The sequence below is a fragment of the Equus quagga genome, chromosome 1, assembly GCF_021613505.1.
Source record: "Equus quagga isolate Etosha38 chromosome 1, UCLA_HA_Equagga_1.0, whole genome shotgun sequence".
NCBI lineage: Eukaryota > Metazoa > Chordata > Mammalia > Perissodactyla > Equidae > Equus > Equus quagga.
The window spans coordinates 135,283,802-135,302,156 of NC_060267.1; the positions used below are offsets into that span (position 1 = coordinate 135,283,802).

At 38.0% G+C, this 18,355-nt stretch overlaps 1 protein-coding gene across 1 annotated transcript in view; it reads right to left on the reverse strand.

The window, feature by feature from the left end:
• Positions 1–18,355, reverse strand: part of DOCK3 (dedicator of cytokinesis 3) — a 441,430-nt gene that overhangs the window by 198,128 nt on the left and 224,947 nt on the right. Inside the window, exons 7-9 of the mRNA XM_046674809.1 lie at positions 12,892–12,976; positions 1,966–2,007; positions 1,194–1,348 (exon numbers count right to left, since the gene is read on the reverse strand). Coding sequence (XP_046530765.1) covers positions 1,194–1,348; positions 1,966–2,007; positions 12,892–12,976 — 282 coding nt within the window. The remainder of the gene's footprint in view (positions 1–1,193; positions 1,349–1,965; positions 2,008–12,891; positions 12,977–18,355) is intronic.

Consider the following 18,355-nt stretch of genomic DNA (forward strand, 5'->3'; position numbering starts at 1 on the left):
GTGTAGCAGCTGTTGCTGCCATCACCGCCACTACTACCTTCTCTACCACAGTTTTCCTAGAAGCACATATTGGGAGCCATTGGTGACAAGGAAAAACCCACATGCCCTCATTAATGAGTATATCATTTTATTCCTATGCCAAAGTGAAACACAGTCCTTTAACTTTGGGGTGGGTAGTGGTCAAGACCAGAGGCACTGTGGAGCATGCAAATTAACTGCTTTCCTTTTATACTGTGTTATAACTTCCATTTTTAATTTTCCCACATGTAACACAGAACTGGAAAAGTGAACAACTGTTTCACAGTTGTTTTCAAATTTTAAGTAAAAAAACAAAACAAAAAACCCCTAAAGCACTCTTAACACAGGAAGCCACCAAGCAATATAAAATTATCCCAAGATTTATTTTCTCTCTGCCCCACCTAGACGATGACTACAGAGAAATGTTTGGACTTCCTAAAATTCCAACTTAGCTACAAAGGTCATCTCATCCCATCATAGCCTTGCTGGCCTCCAGAAGAAGAGAAGCCTAGAGTGTCTCCTTGATTCCTCCCTACCTTTCAAGGACAAAAGCACTGCTGCACTTGCTCATGCTTTAAGGCCTCAGTGCTCTGCCAAGCTATGTGTCAGCTCCTTTCTGCATCCCCTCCTCCAATCTAAGGCAAAGATGAACAACGGAGTCAGGCCAACCTTCTCTTCTTCTTAGAAGATGCTCTCCCCTTCACAGGGCTGGAAAGGCATTGAAGGCTGGGGCTACCCTCAGACAGGACACCATTAGCTTATTTCCCTGTGACTCCTCTCTCCCAATTGCAGAAGGGAGAGTCCAGGGCTTCCTGCATTCTAGAACTTGCCCTCTTTGCTGGTGTTGCTTTGTTTTATGTTTCTACTATGTGTTTTCTCTAGCAGTTTATCTTCTCTGAACAGATGCATCCTTTTCTCTCCCTGAGGTGATGATAGCCAAGACTGGGATTTGAGCTTCGATGTGGAAATAGGCATAGAACAAAAAAGAGGCCACATGTGCCTTCAGGGTACACTGGGATTTGAGGCAAAACTCCCAGCTAAGTAAGAGGAGGCCACTTTATCTTGTTTTGCCTCCTCTGTGTACCTATCTTCTCTGAAGGCCAGAGATGCCTATGACCCAGGCCATACCATACTAACACAGTCTCAACCTCACCAGAACATCTAGTAAATTTTACCTGATCTGCTTGCCTTCTCTCATATCATATAAGGAAAAGAAGACATCAGTATCTTCCCCAATGGTATTGTAGGTGAAACTCTTCAGACTGAGAAAGAAGTGATGTGGCACTGGCATCCGACAGGTTTCCCCATGACGTGGGCGCATTGTATCTACCTAATAAGGAATGCAAAAGACAGTGATTTCTGTTGTTCATTACACTAAGCATAAATAAAATGAAAACTAAATGACTAACTCTCCTCATATTGCTGAAGGGGATCATTTAAAAGAGAGACTGAAGGTGTTTTCTCTGCTAGTAGAGGGTGCTGCATCAATATGCTTGGTTTGAGGTGGACAAACAGGCAGCTGGGAGAAGTAAACAGAGTGAAAGAGACATGGGAACAGTAATTCCAACTTACAGTGAACTCAAAATCTCCATCAGGTCACAAACATCTAAATTCTTCAGGGAACCATTTTCAAAGACATTTCTTGGACCCCGATATACCTGATTTACACTGTCAGATGGTAACAGTTACCATTCTAAAAGACATTTTTATTTTCTCCCAGACTGATTCATTTCAGTCTCTCAGTCTGCTGCTTTCAATTGTGCTTATGTAAATTTGCACAGAGGAGTGGAGACTGGCCAAATCTGCTTGGAGGTCAGGCCTCCTTAGGTGAAAGGCACCACACATTCAAGAAGTCAGGGGTGTCTGTCATTTCCTGGTACATCCCTATGTTGTGATCTCTTGAAAGAGTTGAGGGAAAAGACTGGGAGGCCTGATTAAACTGCTTACCTGGGATGTGCTTTGCTGTACACTCTGCCGGCTAGATAAATGCTATGGAAAGAAAGAAAAAAAAAATTCACTCAACTAGGAAGGAAACTAGTTTGTATTAAGTACCTTCTATATGTTAGAGATTCTGCTACATCTTTTATACATATCATTTCATTTAACTCTGATAACTTTTTTAGACAAATGTTATTCATATTTGTTGGAGACAACGAAGGCCTAGTGTAAGGAAGTGATTTGCAAAAGGTCACACAGCAAGAAAGCGGCAAAGTCTGGGTTCAAACCCAAGCCCCTCCAGCTCAGAGTACCAGCCAAGTCACAGGTGGGTGCTTGCTACTGGATTTCTGCTTTGGTACTGTCCTCTCCACACACTGTACCACATCCTGAGCTGCATGATCCAGCTTCTTCAGGCTCTCTGAAAGAGGAGGAGGTGTTGCCTTTAGCCAAAAGGGGCTTCCTCCCAAACATCTCTTCATACTGTTCCTGTGCTGTTGGCTGAAGTTAGAAGAAGCAAGTTCCAATCCCAGCTTTACGCAAATGGGTTGTGAAGCTTTAGACAAATTGCTTACTCTCTCCAAGAGACATTTCCCTCAACTTTAAAACTGAGATAAAAGCTTTTATTGTCTTCCTCATAGAGTTATTATGAGGCTCAAATTGTGTAGTAAGAAGTACCAGGACATAGAAGTTAGGGACCTAAGCGCAGAAGCCAGGACACACAGCTTTAAATCTTGACTCACACTTGTGCTTCCTCATCTGTAAAGTGAGGATAACATTTTATGCTGAACTCAACCTCATAGGGTTTTGTGCAGACTAACCCAGTATTGTACCTATCATATTGTAAATGGTTGATAACTGTTATCTATAATTATTTCCTCTTACTATTGGTATTCTTCTTCATAATTAGTTATTATAGAAAACTCAGCCACATTTAGAAGTAAACTCTAACCAGGAAGAATGGTGGGTTCACAAACATTCAGTCTCTGATTTTGGTAAACTCAATAATGAGCTATCCTGCTCCCTTCTGGGTCCTGGAGATGTGAGACAGCCTCGTTTGGTGAACTGTTGCATATCACGTGTGTAAGAAGAATGGCTGTTGAGTCGAATTGTTTCATTTTTCCCCCAAATACACACACATAACCCTAAATAAAATGGAAGTACAATTGAATATTAATTTAAATGTCTTAATAGCTATATCTGATAATTATTAAATATTCATGTGCATATTAGCTAATTATTATTGACTATTAATGCTCATTCATAAGACTATATAGTCCCATGATACATATTAAATATAATTAAAAACAGGCCTCCACTAGCTGAGGACATCATCACATAGAATGTATATGTACAAAACAAACTTCATATATAAAATAGGCTACAAAAAAGCTCTTAAAAAATCAGTCTTTAAAAAAAAAGTCAAGCTTTCTACGGTTTACTGATCATATTCCACTGGGAAGGTTACTGGCCTAAAATGCTTTCCATTGTTTTATTTTACATTCAGGGGTTGCACTAAGTCATTCTTCTCAAGTGGATTTACTGACTAACTCTTAAAAATGACTACCAATCAAAAACATATATATTCAACTATAACTATATACAAGAGTATACAGTTAATTTCAGTATAAAACATCCCTGTTGACAATAATAAATGCCATTCTAGATTTCAGAGACATCAAATTTTGGGAGAACTTTTCAACCTAGCCTGAAAGCAAACCAGAGAAAGGCATGAAAACTGGCATTTTGAACTGTCTTTCAACGGCACTGTAAGGAAAAACCACTACCCTGTTGTCAGGCTGCCTTTAGCTGGCTGGTTGATACTTCCTTCTTCAGAGCCATCATCAGCTGTATTTGAGCTACAATGTATTATGTTCTCATGTTTGCTACCCAACTCTAGACTTTTCCCTCCCAGGGAGCAAAGTACTTGTCTTAATCATCTTTATATCCTAAGTCTCTAGCAATGTACATCAAAAATATAAATTAATTAAAAAATGCATGTACTACATTACCAAATGTTCCCCTGAAAAGAAGTTGTTTTCAGCCCTTTGAAGCCTCTGGTCCCTTTAGTCTACAAAAGTCTACCAATATGGAAAAACACCTGTGCAGCTTAGACATTCTATTCAATTGAATAACACAATTAATTGCCTGTTATATATGTTGGGAATTGTGTTAGGTACTGTGGGCCTTACAAGGAAAAACAAGCCATATCTAGTCAGGATCACCAATGAAACGATGCCTGATTGTTAGTAAACAATCTAATCAATTGACTTAAATCAGGAAATGGAAGTATAAACATTGATCTACTAAAAATATTACTTAGCACTAGAAGATAACAGACTAACACAGTTCCCAACACATGTTAATGTGGAAGGATAACAATAAGGCAGGAGGTTATAATGTGAATGTTCTGTTAGATCTTCCCACAATTTAGAAGCTCTCATATTATGTAATCTTCAAGTGTCTACATTCCCAAAAGAGGCATAGCTAATTAAGATTAACACAAATACTCTGTTGTTGGCCTTTGAAATGCCTTCTAGTTTCGGCAGTACCAATTCTCTATTGCTGAAAGTGTTAGACTTGTTATTATGCAGAAGTAAGCACTGAGGAGCATTAGCGTATTCCTTTGGTTCTTGTCATATAGAATAGAAAATCCATCTGTATATTTAAAGAGATTTTTATCAGTCATTATCACTCAACATTTGTGTAGGGGCTTGATTTTTTTTTAATAAAAAACAAACTGCTCTAAATGCAAACTTAAGGTATAATCCTATATAAACAGGATAAAAAGTTTTCTTATAAAATGTGTGGCAAGGAGTATTATTACAATCAGAGTTTCATATTGAGTCTTTGTAATCTCCAGCAACAGATTTAAATGTTAATACAAAAAGATTTTAATAGGTTATTCCTTTGAACCTTGTTGATAAATTTAAGATTTAACCAAAACATTGACTATGCATTTACTGTATGCAATTCAATGTAAAAATAAATGGTTTTCAATGAATTTATGGATTCTCAAAATCAGTTTTTTGGGGCTGGCCTGGCGGTGCAGCGGTTAAGTTCGCATGTTCCACTCCGGTGGCCCAGGGCTCACTGGTTTGGATCCCAGGTGTGGACCTACCCAACAGTCAGCAAGCCATGTTGTGGCAGGCATCCCACATATAAAGTAGAGGAAGATGGGCATGGATGTTAGCTCAGAGCCAGTCTTCCTCAGCAAAAAGAGGAGGATTGGGGGCAGATGTTAACTCAGGACTAATCTTCCTAAAAAAAAAAAATCAGGTTTTCCTTCATCATATCTAATTCTTTCTAACTAAAAGCAAACACATGGGATAAAAAGACAGAAAAATCAGGGGCTGGCCCAGTGGCGCAGTGGGTAAGTGTGCACATTCCACTTCGGAGGCCTGGGGTTTGCCGGCCCGGATCCCAGGTGCAGACACGGCACCACTTGGCAAGCCATGCTGTTGTAGCCGTCCCACATATAAAGTAGAGGAAGACAGGCACGCATGTTAGCTCAGGGCAAATCTTCCTCACCAAAAAAAGAGGAGGATTGGCAGATATTAGCTCAGGGCTAATCTTCCTCAAAAAGAAAAGAAAAGAAAAGAAAAAGACAGAAAAATCAGCATAAAATAAAAAGAGACTTGAACTTTAGGCTTTTTTGATAAATCAACATTTTTAATTAACATTTTTATTTATTAAAAGAATATTAGCACATAGTTTTAAAAGTTAAATAGCTCTAAAAGGCTTCCAATAAAATTATCAGTCCTCTGTCCACCCTGTCCTGTTCCCTAGAGATAAGTACCTTCAACTCTTTACCGTTTTTTTTTCTAGAATTTATCAAATATTTCTAAATGTCATATTTAGACTGCTCTCTCTTTATCCAATTTTATATTTATCTATTGGCTTCTTATTATGGCAGCTGAGGACTTCCGCATTTGTTTACATTCATTTCCCTTCATCTACCTTCCTAATAGCTCACAAGTTTTAGCTAAAACTTGTTTATACTACTATTGTAACTTTTAAATAATATTTACTACTGAGTAAAATAGTGCACTTAATTACATTTCCTATCTTCTCCTACTTTCTGCTTTTATATTGGAGATACTTAGTTCTATTTAAATTATAGGGCCTTTTCCTATGCCCTCCAACAGCTCTATAAAATACTTTTCAATAACATTCTTCATATGATACAAACTACCAGATATTCTATGAAGTGGTTTTTCTCCTGGAGATATCCCTCCTGGCTACCCTTCTCTGCTTTAATCTGGACCAGTTACTCTCTAGGCCTATGGCACAAATGTCATCCTGGGATTTCCCTCTGATGTTAACCTGAGGATTCTTTGCACCTCTCACTTGAGTCAGAATCCTTTTCCTGGGCACATAATAGCATCTTTTGGTTTACTCCATCATTTTAAAGAAATAATTTATTCTTCAGTAATTTCCTGAAAAGGGGTTGAAGAGAGAGATTTTTTTGAGACTTTGAGTGACTGAAATTTTCTTTAGGCTACTTTCTCAAGTGACTGATAATGTGGCTAAGTGAATAAAGAATTCTAAGTTGAATTTTATTTTCTCTCAGAATTTTAAAGGCGATGCTTCATTATTTTCTAGTTTTCAATGTTGCTATTAGGAAGACAAGTGCTATTCTTACAACAAATCCTTAGTAAGCGACGTATTTTTCTCTCTGGAAGCTTTCAGCTTTAGTGAACTGAAATTTCACAATTAAGTGCTAAATACTTGTGGGGCCCATTCAATCGGGAAACTCGTAACTATGTTCTGGGAAAGTTTTTTTCCCCAGCTTTATTGACATATAAGTCTAAGGGGTACAATGTGATGATTTGATACATATATATACTGCGAAATGAGTAGCACAATCAGGTTAGTTAATACATCCTTCACCTAATATAATTACATTGTTGTTGTTGTTGTGAGAATATTTAAGATCTATTCTTTTAGCAACTTTCAAGTAGACGATACATCATTGTTAACTACAGTCATCACACTGTACATTAGATCCCCAGAACTTAATTCTCTTATAACTGGAAGTTTGTACCCTTTAAGCAACATCTCATTTCCCTCACTCCCCAGGCCCTGGCAACCACCAATCTACTCTGTTTCTATGAGCTCAGCTTTTTTAGATCCCACATATAAGTGAGATCATAAAGTATTTGTCATTCTCTATCTGATTTATTCCATTTAGCATAATGCTCTCAAGTTTCATCAACGTCGTCACAAATGGCAGGATTTCCTTCTTTATTATGGCTGCATCATATTCCACTGTATATATACACCATATTTTCTTTATCCATTCATCCACTGATAAACACTTAAGTTGTTTCTATGTCTTAGCTATTGTGACTAATGGTGCAATGAACATGGAAACGCAGCTATCTCTTTGAGAACCGGATTTCAATTCCTGTGGATATATGCCCAGAAGTAGGATTATCGGATCATATGGCAGTTCTATTTTGGAGTTTTTGAGGAACCTCTGTACTGTTTTCCATTGTGGCTCTACAAATTTACATTCCCACCAACAGTGCACAAGAATTCTCTTTTTTCCACATCTTTGCCAGCATTTATCTCTTGTCTTTTTGATGACAGGCATTCTAACAGGTGTGAGGTAATATCTCAGTGTGGTTTTGATTTGCATTTCCCTGATGGTTAGTGATATTGAACACCTTTTCATGTATTAGTATGTCTTTGGAAAAAGTCAGATCCTTTGCCCATTTTAAAAATCGTATTATTTGGGCTTTTGCTGTTAAGTTTTAGGAGTTCTTTACATATTTTGATACTAACCCTTTGTCAGATATATGGTTTGCAAATATTTTCTCCTATTCTGTTGGTTGACTTCATTTTTTCGTTCCTTTTGCTGCACAGAAACTTTCTGGGGTCTTGATTCTGTTCCATTGGGCTCTGTGTCTGTTTTTATGCCAGTACCATGCTGTTTTGATTAGTAGAGATTAGTAATACAGTTGGAAATCAGGAAGTGTGATGCCTCTAGCTTTGTTTTTTCTCAAGAACTATTCAGGCTATTCAGGGTTTATCATGGTTCCACACAAATTTTAGAGTTATTTTTTCTATTTCTGCGGAAAACGCCCTTGGAATTTTGATAGGGATTGCACTGAATCTACAGATGACTTTGGGTAGTATGGACATTTCAATAATATTAACTTTTCCAATTCATTAACATGGGATATCTTTCCATTTATTTGTGTCTTCTTTAATTTCTTTCACCAACGTCTCACAGTTTTAAGTGTACAGATCTTCCCTTCATTGGCTAAGTTTATTCCTAAGTATTCTATTGTTTTTGATGCTATTGTAAAAGGGGTCGTTTTCTTTATTTCTTTTTCAGATAGTTTGCTGTTAGTATATTCTGATTTTTACAAATGATTTTTGTATGTTGATTTTGTATCCTGAAACTTTGCTGAATTTATTAATTCTAACAGTTTTTTGATGGAGTCTTCAGGATTTTGTACACATAAGATCATGTCATCCCTGTAGCCTTGCTAAGTTGTCTGTACATTTGAAGAGCAGTCACTTCTTCCAGACTTTATGGACTAACTTCAGTAAGGAAAGACCTTCACCTCTGAAAGGAGACATGCTAGAGCATGCTGTAACTTTGGGTCTAGTGGTGCAAGGTGCCAAGTGTGGGTTATATGGCAGCTCTGGGTCCAGAGGTACACGGTTGTCTCATTAGCTCAGGCCACATGGGTCCACAACATCAACAACTACATGATCCTTGGGGAGAGCTGTAGAGGGTCCACAGTGGCTGCAAGGGATGCTAGGGTCCTTGGTGGTTCTTCTAGACCCAGCAGCTAGGGACCAGGGCAGGCAGCAGTGGTGGCCAGAGCTGGTGGTGTGTACATGCTCAGCTGCAGGGGCCATCTGCAGGTGCCTGCAGAGTGGCACGGTGAAGCTGCAAACAGGTAACAACAGCAAGGGCCAGAACCAGCAGGAGTGCTGGTGCCAACTGCAGATGCACTAGCAACTGCAGGGGCCTTGGCTGTAGGCATGCATTCATGCAGCTGTAAAGGCTAGCCATCAGTGCATTTATGGCAGTGGAGGCTGGGCTGGGATTCACGCTGGCACTGTGGAGATGCACAGTTGCTTTAGATGAGCCCAGCGATGCAGGCCAGTGACAAGAGTCAAGGCTAGATCTGGGCCAACAAACAGCTGTGGGGGCCATGGCTGTTAATGTACACTCCTGTGGCTACTGAGGCTCACCATGGTTGAAGGCATGGCAGTGGAGGTCAGTGATAGGAGTCAGGCTCGTGGTGCGTGGGTGCACAGCTGCAGGAGCTAGACATGAGCACATGCACAGTAGTGAGGGTCAGTGATAGGCCCCAAGGCTGGCATTTTACATGCACACTACCGCAGAGGCTGGGGCTGGCTGCTGTTGCATATCTCATTCTCTGGCAAGGGGTGGGGAAGGAACAGGGGAACTTAGGTGGCTGGCATCTGTGAACACTACTACCTGTGGGGTGAAAACTTTACTAGCAAAATCTGCAAGGGTTCTATGGTTGTTGTGCTGGCCATTGGTTTCTTCAGTGATGAAAGATGTGGGGGTTCTCTGTGGAGCTGTCTGTTGGGGTCCATGATGAGGTACTCGGTGACAAAAGCTAATGGTGTCTGCAGTGTCTTCAAGGGTTATTGAGGTCCTCAGCAACAAATGCTGCTGGGATCCCATGCCAAGCAGGCCACTGCGATCCATGGTGGCTCTTGCTGCATATCCGATACTGGTAACCCCTGCCCTTCTCCCTTGTTCCTAGCTATCTCTAGATGTTTCAGCTTTGCCAGTCTCTAGGTGGGGTAAAACTGAAGCAGGTCCTTTTTCCAGTGCCCTGCAGGGCTGAGGAAGCTGGTTGTTTACTCTGCTCTCCTTTTCCTGGAGAGGGGAACTCTTTCAGGCCAGGGAATTCCTTCTTGGTGCTGGCAGTGCCAGCCTGGAAATAGGGGATGATGCAGGCAAAATGAAACTGTTCTTTTTACCCTTTTTGTATGGTTATTCTCAGGGTTTTGCTCCACTGTGTTGCTGAAGCTTCTTAAGTGGAAGATTTCTACTGAGCTCTCCCAGAGCTATTTTTGTTCACGGATAGCTGGCTAATTGTTGATTTTTGTGGAGGAACAGAGGATGGGTTCTCCTACTTCTCCATCTTGGTGGTATCACGACCCTGGGAAAATTTTTTAAGTGATTTTTTTAAGTAACTTTCCTTCTTCTTTCCCTCTATTCTTTCTTCTGAAACTCCATTATGTGGATATTGGACCTCCTGTATTGAACCTCTAATTTTGTAACACCTCACTCCAATTGTTCATTTATTTTGTTGTCATCCTGTTTTCAGGGAGATTTTCTCTACTTTATCTTCTAATCTTTATACCAACTTTATTCCAGTTATCTCATTTGTAATTTTCTAGCACTCCTTGGATTGCTTCTCAGAGTGCTCCACTCTATTTCCTGGTTGTTTTCCTCATTTCTCTTTGAGGACAGGAATCACCATTTTTCTTTGCTGAGTTTGTTCCTTTCATATGTATTTGTTTTGGTCTCTAACTTTCATGTGGGAGGTTTTCTCCAATGTCTTTTGATGCTTGGCTGTCTGGAAGTGCTGGGTTTCACAGTATGGAGGTTTAGGAAAGAGAGTAGTCATCTCATCCAACAGCTCTAAATACCTCATATACTCTGATGATTCTAAAATATTTACATCTGAACTTCACTTCTGACTTTCAACATTTCAGTTTGGAGGTCTAAAAGGCATTCCTGACTTGAAAAGAAAAACCAGAACTATTGATCCCTAACTCCCAAATCTGCTTCTCCCATAATGTTTCCTATCCTACTTTTACCCAGGTCAAAGTTGGGCAGGTCAAAACACAGGAGTCATTCTTCTCTGGCCTTTCTTTTTTTGTACATACACGTACAATTCAACCTATCAACAGCTCTGACTGGCTCTATCTACAACACATATTCAGAATCCAACAACTTCTTACAACTTCCATTGTTCAAACTTTAGCCCAAGATACTGAAATTAAACTCTTTTGCTTGAATGATTGCTCCCTGCTTCCATTCTTGCCCCACTCCAGTCCTTCTGCACTTATCAGCTGGAGGGATTTTTTTAAAATGTAAGCCAGAAGATGTGATTCCCCTGTTGAAATACCTTCACAAGCCTTTTGTCACACTTTAGAATAAAACTCAAAATGTTTACCAAAAATAGCATCCTCCAAGCCACCATTCTGAGGGGAGTTCTTAGCCTCAAACTCCCATTCTCCCTCACTTTCCACATGTAATTGATCATCAAAATTCATCCTTTTTACTTAATAAGATCTACATTCTCTATTGCATTTCTTCCATTCCTATTACTGCCTACCTATTATTTCTTGCCTGAATCACTTCCATGGTCTCCTTCCTCTCTGATTCCAGTTTTCTGCATTTTACACTCTCTATAGACAAAATCAGCATTTGAAACCCATATTCGATCATGTCACTCTCATGCTTCTATCAGACTACTGGACAGACTTCAATGTGGGGCTTACAAAGCTCTTCATGATCTGTCTCTTGCCTACTTCTTGGTCTTATCTCCCAATCACTAACATATACCAGCATGCCTAAGTTACCAAATATCTTACAGTTTCCTGGAACTACCACTTTTCCTATGCTGTGTGCCATCTTGGAATGTCTTTCCTTCTTGTTTGTGTTCCTGGTGAAGTGCTGCTCATCTTTCAAGACTCACCTTAAGTATTATTGCCTCTTGAAGCTTTCACTGATTTTTCCTAGGCCCAGGAAATCAGTCACTCCCTCTGACAATATCAGTGTATCTCTTAATTATGGCATGCAACACATAAACTGCAATTGTTTGTTTGTGGTCTACCTGACCTCACTAGAGTAGTTTCTAAACATGTGAACCATTTATGGGCTTCAGGGGCAAGCATTGGAAGGAACTGGCCATCAATTCCCTAAAATGAGTGTAAAACTTTGTATGCAAAACCACTTGCATTGAACTGAGAAGAAATTTCATCTGATCCTCCATGACCCAGAAAGTGTTAAGAACCAATATGCTCAATGATGATATTCTTGAGGGAAGGGATAAGTCTTGTTCACCTTTAATCTCTATGTCTCACACTTTTATCACATTGTAGACAGCATAGTTAAGGCAACTATACACAAATGCTTTGTACATTAGCAAATAGACATAAGCAAATATACAGAAGCAACTGATATGTTATTTGTATATTATTTAGGCAAATCTCCTAAGGTCCTTGACCAGGTAAAACACTTTATATCTTCTATGTTCCCTAAAAAATTACATTTCCTTAAAGAGAAACTTGTAATTCTTTCTAAAACTTGTAATTCTCACCAATATATATATACCTAAATATATACTCCTCAAAATTAGGTTTTACTCATTCCCTTACTCTAAGCTTAACAGTCACCTGAGGTTTCCGATGTTTATTTGTTTTAGTTTAAAATTTTGTACCTTTCTTTTAATTACTTCTTCTCATTTAACCTGTAAAGTGTAATGTTGGTCATTAGTCAACTCAATACATTTTTATAAGGTTCTGTCTCTCTTAGAAATACTGGTACATTATTTCCAGGTTTAATCACTACATTAACCAATAACTGGTTATTTTCAGCTTCAACTACCTTGTCTTCTTAAGACGTGGGGAGATACAGAATTTTAGTTACTGCCGCAGGCTGAAGAAGCTTTGTTTACCAGCAAAACCAACAGAGAAATGACCTGTAGACATTACAGTAAGCCCAGCAGTTCTACACAGTAACTACAGTTACAAAGCAAGTGTAATAGCAACTGTCAGAATAAGGAAGACCCCTTAAATACATTGGGACAAACACAAAGGAACAATTTTAGCAATATTGTTTCATAACATAATTAGGGATAATAAACAAAGAAGCAAAAATGAGGTGTACAGGAACAAGCTACCCTGTGTTACATTTCTTACCATTTTATAGAGATCTGAGACACTAATCTGGTCCGAATCCACCACTTCAAAGTCCTTTCGAGGTACCAGGTCCAGGCCCAAATGCCTAGTAAAGAGAAAGACCACACTCAGCATGCTGTGTTCTCAGACTACTCATCTCTCTTCATGTGCCTGGGAGACTATACCTGCCATGACCCTGTGGACAAAGGTTCAAACACTGTCCCAGCAGGGACATTCTTTTATCCAGTAACACCTAATTGTGCTCATCTTTAGGTAAATAAGTGAGGCTAGGGATTTTTAGGCTGTGATAGTTTCAGTCATCAAGCAGTTCCCCCTTGTGATGGTAAAAAGATTCATTCAAGATAAACAAACATATAGATATGGAGAACAGATTGACAGGTACCAGAGAGAAAGAGAGGGGAGAGTAAAGGGGCAGATGTGTATGGTGATGGATGGCAACTGGACTTTTGGTGGCAAACACGATGCAGTCTAATAGAAGTCAAAATATAATGATGTACATTTGAAATTTATATAATGTTACAAACCAAAGTGACCTGAATAAAAAAAAGGGGGGGGGGGAAGGATTCATTCAGTATCATGTTTATAACAGATTGTTTGAATTCATTAAGGATGGGTTTTCTATAGATCATTAATAAGTCATGTTTATTTTTCTATTTCTCTCTATCCTACAAGAATGTTCAAGGTTCAGTCATGCATTACTTTCATTAGGATGAAAAAATTATTCAGCGTCCAAATATATTTGTAATCCAAAGTCAAACACATAAAAATCACCTCCTAAAGATATTAAACTCAAAGAAATGTATGTTTTGGTTGAGTTTTATCTCATTCTCAATTAATTAATACTGAATTGGGTTATAGTAAAGAACTCACCACACATTATCCAATATCTTAAGAAACTTTAGATGGAAGTTTAACCAAGAAGCACTAATGCTAAAGAAAACAGTATTTAGAAGATCTAGTATAACCTGGGCAGGAAGAAATAAGTGATGGTGATTAATGTTTGATTGGGAGGCAGTATAAGGGAGTGGAAATAACTCTGGACAGTCAGAACTCTTGGGTTTAAATATGGTACATGATTTATATTCAATAAATGTTAGCTCCTTTCTCACTCTTTATAACAACAGCTCTAAATCTGGAGTCCAGTGGAGTTAGGAGGTTGTGGACCCCTGAAACTGCTTACAGCAGTATATGCGTATGTTCACTTATGAATTTTTTTCTGTGGGGGGGGGGGTCTATAACTCTCATCAGAGTTTCAGAACTGCTCTGTGATCACCCTACTCCAAAACAAAGGTTATGAATTACTGCATCTGGCAAAAGTATTCCATAGACAATGGAAGGAGAAGCATACATTTTTTTTCTCTTCAACTAGACTATGAACTACTTTTAGAATATGCTAGCATAACTAAATCTGTAGGCTCTTTCTGTGCATAAAACTCCCACTCACTTAAAATAAAGCCATGTGTATATCCAAAATGCAGATTTTATTTTCTTTATAATTTGCACCCTATTTATAGAAAAGATACGAAGAGGTTAAAGAAATTGCAATAAGATTGCTAAAGTAAAAATGGAAAATCAAACCTATATGAAGAAGGTAGAAGCAAATATACTAATCACGTGGCTAATATGATTACTATGATTAAGAATTAAAATTTAGATGTGTTCTTTTTAGCACACAAAGAAAAGAGGAGAAACCTATTTTTTCTTTTAAAGGATAAAAACTCATGGTTTTCTATTATCTATTATTTTAACTTGCATTATCCTTTAATTAAAAAATGAGTTTTTGAAGATGAAATAATTTTTTGGTAATAAATGCCGGGAAAAAAAAACCTTACCGTTTTGCATGATGAAATCAGTAATATACTCTTGGCCTTAATTACAAGAATTTACAGTTTGATGGTAAAACTATGCCATTGAATCTGATTATTGAAGCTAATGCACTTAAATCTATAAGAGATTTTATTTTTCTTCCACTGGGATACTGTCTTCCCATGTCAAAGAAATACTCCTTTTAGTCACCTCTTATTAGCTATTCTTAATTTCTCTGAAATCATTTCAGGCCTCTGGCTTCTAACACAGCACGTAAAGGAGTAGTGTCACGGAGAGCTAACAAAGAGCTGAATTACATCTTTTCTACCTCTCTTGTCATAAAAAGCAATTTACATTATAAAGCTAATTTTGCATATATGATCTTGAACATTTAAAATGCTTTTATATGCATGTGGAAAAACAGTAGAAAGATCACAAAAATGATATTAGTATTTGTATTAGGGAAATGGAATTACACAACTAATCATTTAAAAAATTTTCCAAGTTTTCTGTAGCCATTCTATTGAAAATTTTTTAAATACAAAAATGAAGAGACAAAATTTCATACATATTCTTTAACCACTGGTAGTCAAAAAATATATAAGATAGTCTAAATATTACAATTAAGTAACAAAAAGGACTGTGTAAATAACCCAATAAAACTAGATTTTTTTCAGTGCAACAGTTTAAGAAAAAAATCCAGATGAATCTAACTCAATAAGGCCAGGATTGAGTGTATGTGCTCTATGGCAGTGTGCCACACATAGTGATGGACCTTTCTGGAGACTGGCATCTAGCCAAACTCTCTCTCAGCACTATGACACCCTTTGCTTTTTTTGCTTGTCCATTCAACTATCTAAACATATACCCATCCACTCACACCACAGAAACTCTCTAGGACCTGTCATGTACCACCAAGGGTGCTGGATACAGGGAATACAGCAGTTTTGAGTCAAGCAAATGTTCGTATTCATCCCGCCAATTCTCCCCTGAGAGCAGAGTGTTTTCCCTCTCCTAGACAATGCTAGAGCACAGTATCTTTTAGTTTCTTGATTTCGTTATCTCAAGAAATAAGAAAATGATTAATGGGTGATCTGACAAAACTGAAGACTGAGTTCCTTCTACTAAGACTGTCTCAATGAAGGAAGAGTAGTTTTCAAAAGTTAAATTGGAGGATTGTCCTCATTGGGAGAAGGTAGAGATGCACAGTGAGAAGCAAGACAAGTTCACTACAAATTTCAACTCTGAAAAAGAGGTTCCTGGCTATTTCTTCCTATGGTTTACTCTAAGAATAGTGAACAGTAAGCGCAGGGAATGGTCAACTTAGTCTCTTTTCTATCTTCACAGCAAAGGGAGGCAGTGCAGCACAGCAGTTAGGAGCATGGGTCTAATAGGAGCATGACACCTGATGACAGATTGCCTGGTTTGTATATTGGCTCTTTCATCAAGTCACATTGTCTCAGCTACTATCATAGGCTGTTGTAAGGATTCACCCATGTAAAGCACTCAAAATACTGCCTGGCATTGTGAACTGCTACTGCTGTTATAATTATTATCATTATGTATTATGTCATTAGTCAAATATGGCTTAAAGTATAGGGATGGTGATCAAACAGCTATAGTGTCTGAAAAAAAGACTCAAACAGCTAGACACAAGCAGGAGGCATACATCTATGTACAGCTACATATAGATGTAGTACAGAGCTGAGTTTTCAAAAACGGTCTTAGTTGAACAAGCTTTACAAAAATATTTAGTCTCCTCTCACCACCTGCCATTGACCATTCATCCATCCATTCCAGTAATTCCATAAATATTTATTCCAGGCTCTTGTGTTAAACTTAGGGACAAAGCAGTGAATAAGAGACATACTCCTGGTCCTACGTTCTTTCAGGTGTACTTCTGTAAGGGCCCAGAATCTCTATATCAAATTCTTTGAATTTTACATTTCTTTTGAATATTCTATATTCTATTCTATTTTCTATTTGTATCTTTTTCTTCTAGGGTTCCTTATCTGAACCACAGAACAGAGAAAATAATTTGAAGTTAATTAATTACATACAATGGATGTTTTAAGACATTAGGACTTAGTTCTCCTCCAGAATCATTGAGAAAGGCTGGATATACTAAGATTTCCTGTGGGCAGTGTCCTTTTCTAATACTTATAGTAAAGACAGCATACAGATAACTACACTAACGAAAGCATGGTATATTTTATATTTATATAATAAAATATAATTAGTAATAGCTACCCTTTACCAAACATTTACTTGGAATAGGCATTCTATGTATATCATCTGTAAGCATTAGGGAAGTAGACAGTATTAGACCCATTTCATAATTGAGGAAACTGAAGCCCAGAGAGGTTAACTAGGTGGCCTAATTAAGGGAGCAGAGTTGCGTTTATCTCAAGCTAGATCTGTCTTACTCTGAATCTACAGTATTTCCACTACACCTGCTGCCTTTCTACCAATAACTATGAAAGTTAAGTACTAATGGCTGCAAGTGATTGTGATCAATTAAGTCATAATAGTTTGAGGAATGATTCTGTGTCAATACATCAATCTAGAAGGAAACAAACACAGATTGGTGAAAGAGTAGCCACCAGGTATAAGAACAAACCCCTTTTATTACTTAGATACATTTGCATAGTGCCTACCAAGTGCAGGTGTTGTGCTAAGTGCAGGGTATGACAGTAGGCAAAACAGATGCAGAGTGAGTGAGTGTCTGTGTGTGTGTGTAAGGTAATCACTTGAACATGATAACTTGACAGAAGGATTCTGACACACACACACTTTAAAATAGTTATCTCAGACTTCTTCAGTAGGGCAAGATACTGATTGATGGGCACAACACCCTGTATAAGAACAACTCTAAGAAGTCTTTGGAGACTTCTGCTACTTTCAGATATCCTGAAGCTGGAAAATATCACCATGCCCTTAAAGGGAAAGTAGTGAGCCATAAATTTTTCTGAGTCCTAGCTAAAAATCTACTCAGAGGAAACTTGTTGGGATGAGGGGTGGGGTGGCAGAATTTTCTGCATACTACAACCCAAACTACTGCTTGTGTTGCTTCCTCCAAGAGCAATTCCTTGGCGAGGGACATAAACTAAGCAGGAAGAAAGCGATAAGGGTTGGTTAGGATATATGAAAATCTGAGAGAGAAGGTACAAAAGAGAGGGGAAGCAGGGAAAGAATATGATGGAGGGAGATGGAAAGAACAAAAAAACTAGAATTACATATTTATTGATGATTTGTTTTAAACATTGTGACTGCACAATAAAAAGATACCAATTATTTCATTTGATATTTATAATCTATAGAAACATAATTCTAATTCAACAAAAGCTTATAAAATGTTTACATTTTATTCAACTCTGTACTTTCTACCTATAGGAGAAATACAAAAATCCTATAAATTATTCCAGAAATAAAATATTTCTTACTTAGATATTTTTCTAAGGCAAAAATCAGTTAGGTTGTGTCAGTCCTAGGCTAATGCAATTTTAACTTAGCTATGCTATATTTACTATAGCGATGTGGTTAGAGACTGAGAAGAAATTTTTAACATCTTTAGAGAAGATGTTGAAAATATTAAATCAACCCATTAAAATTACATTGCTAGACAAATTATTTAAAATTCTCTTGAAGAGGATGTAAT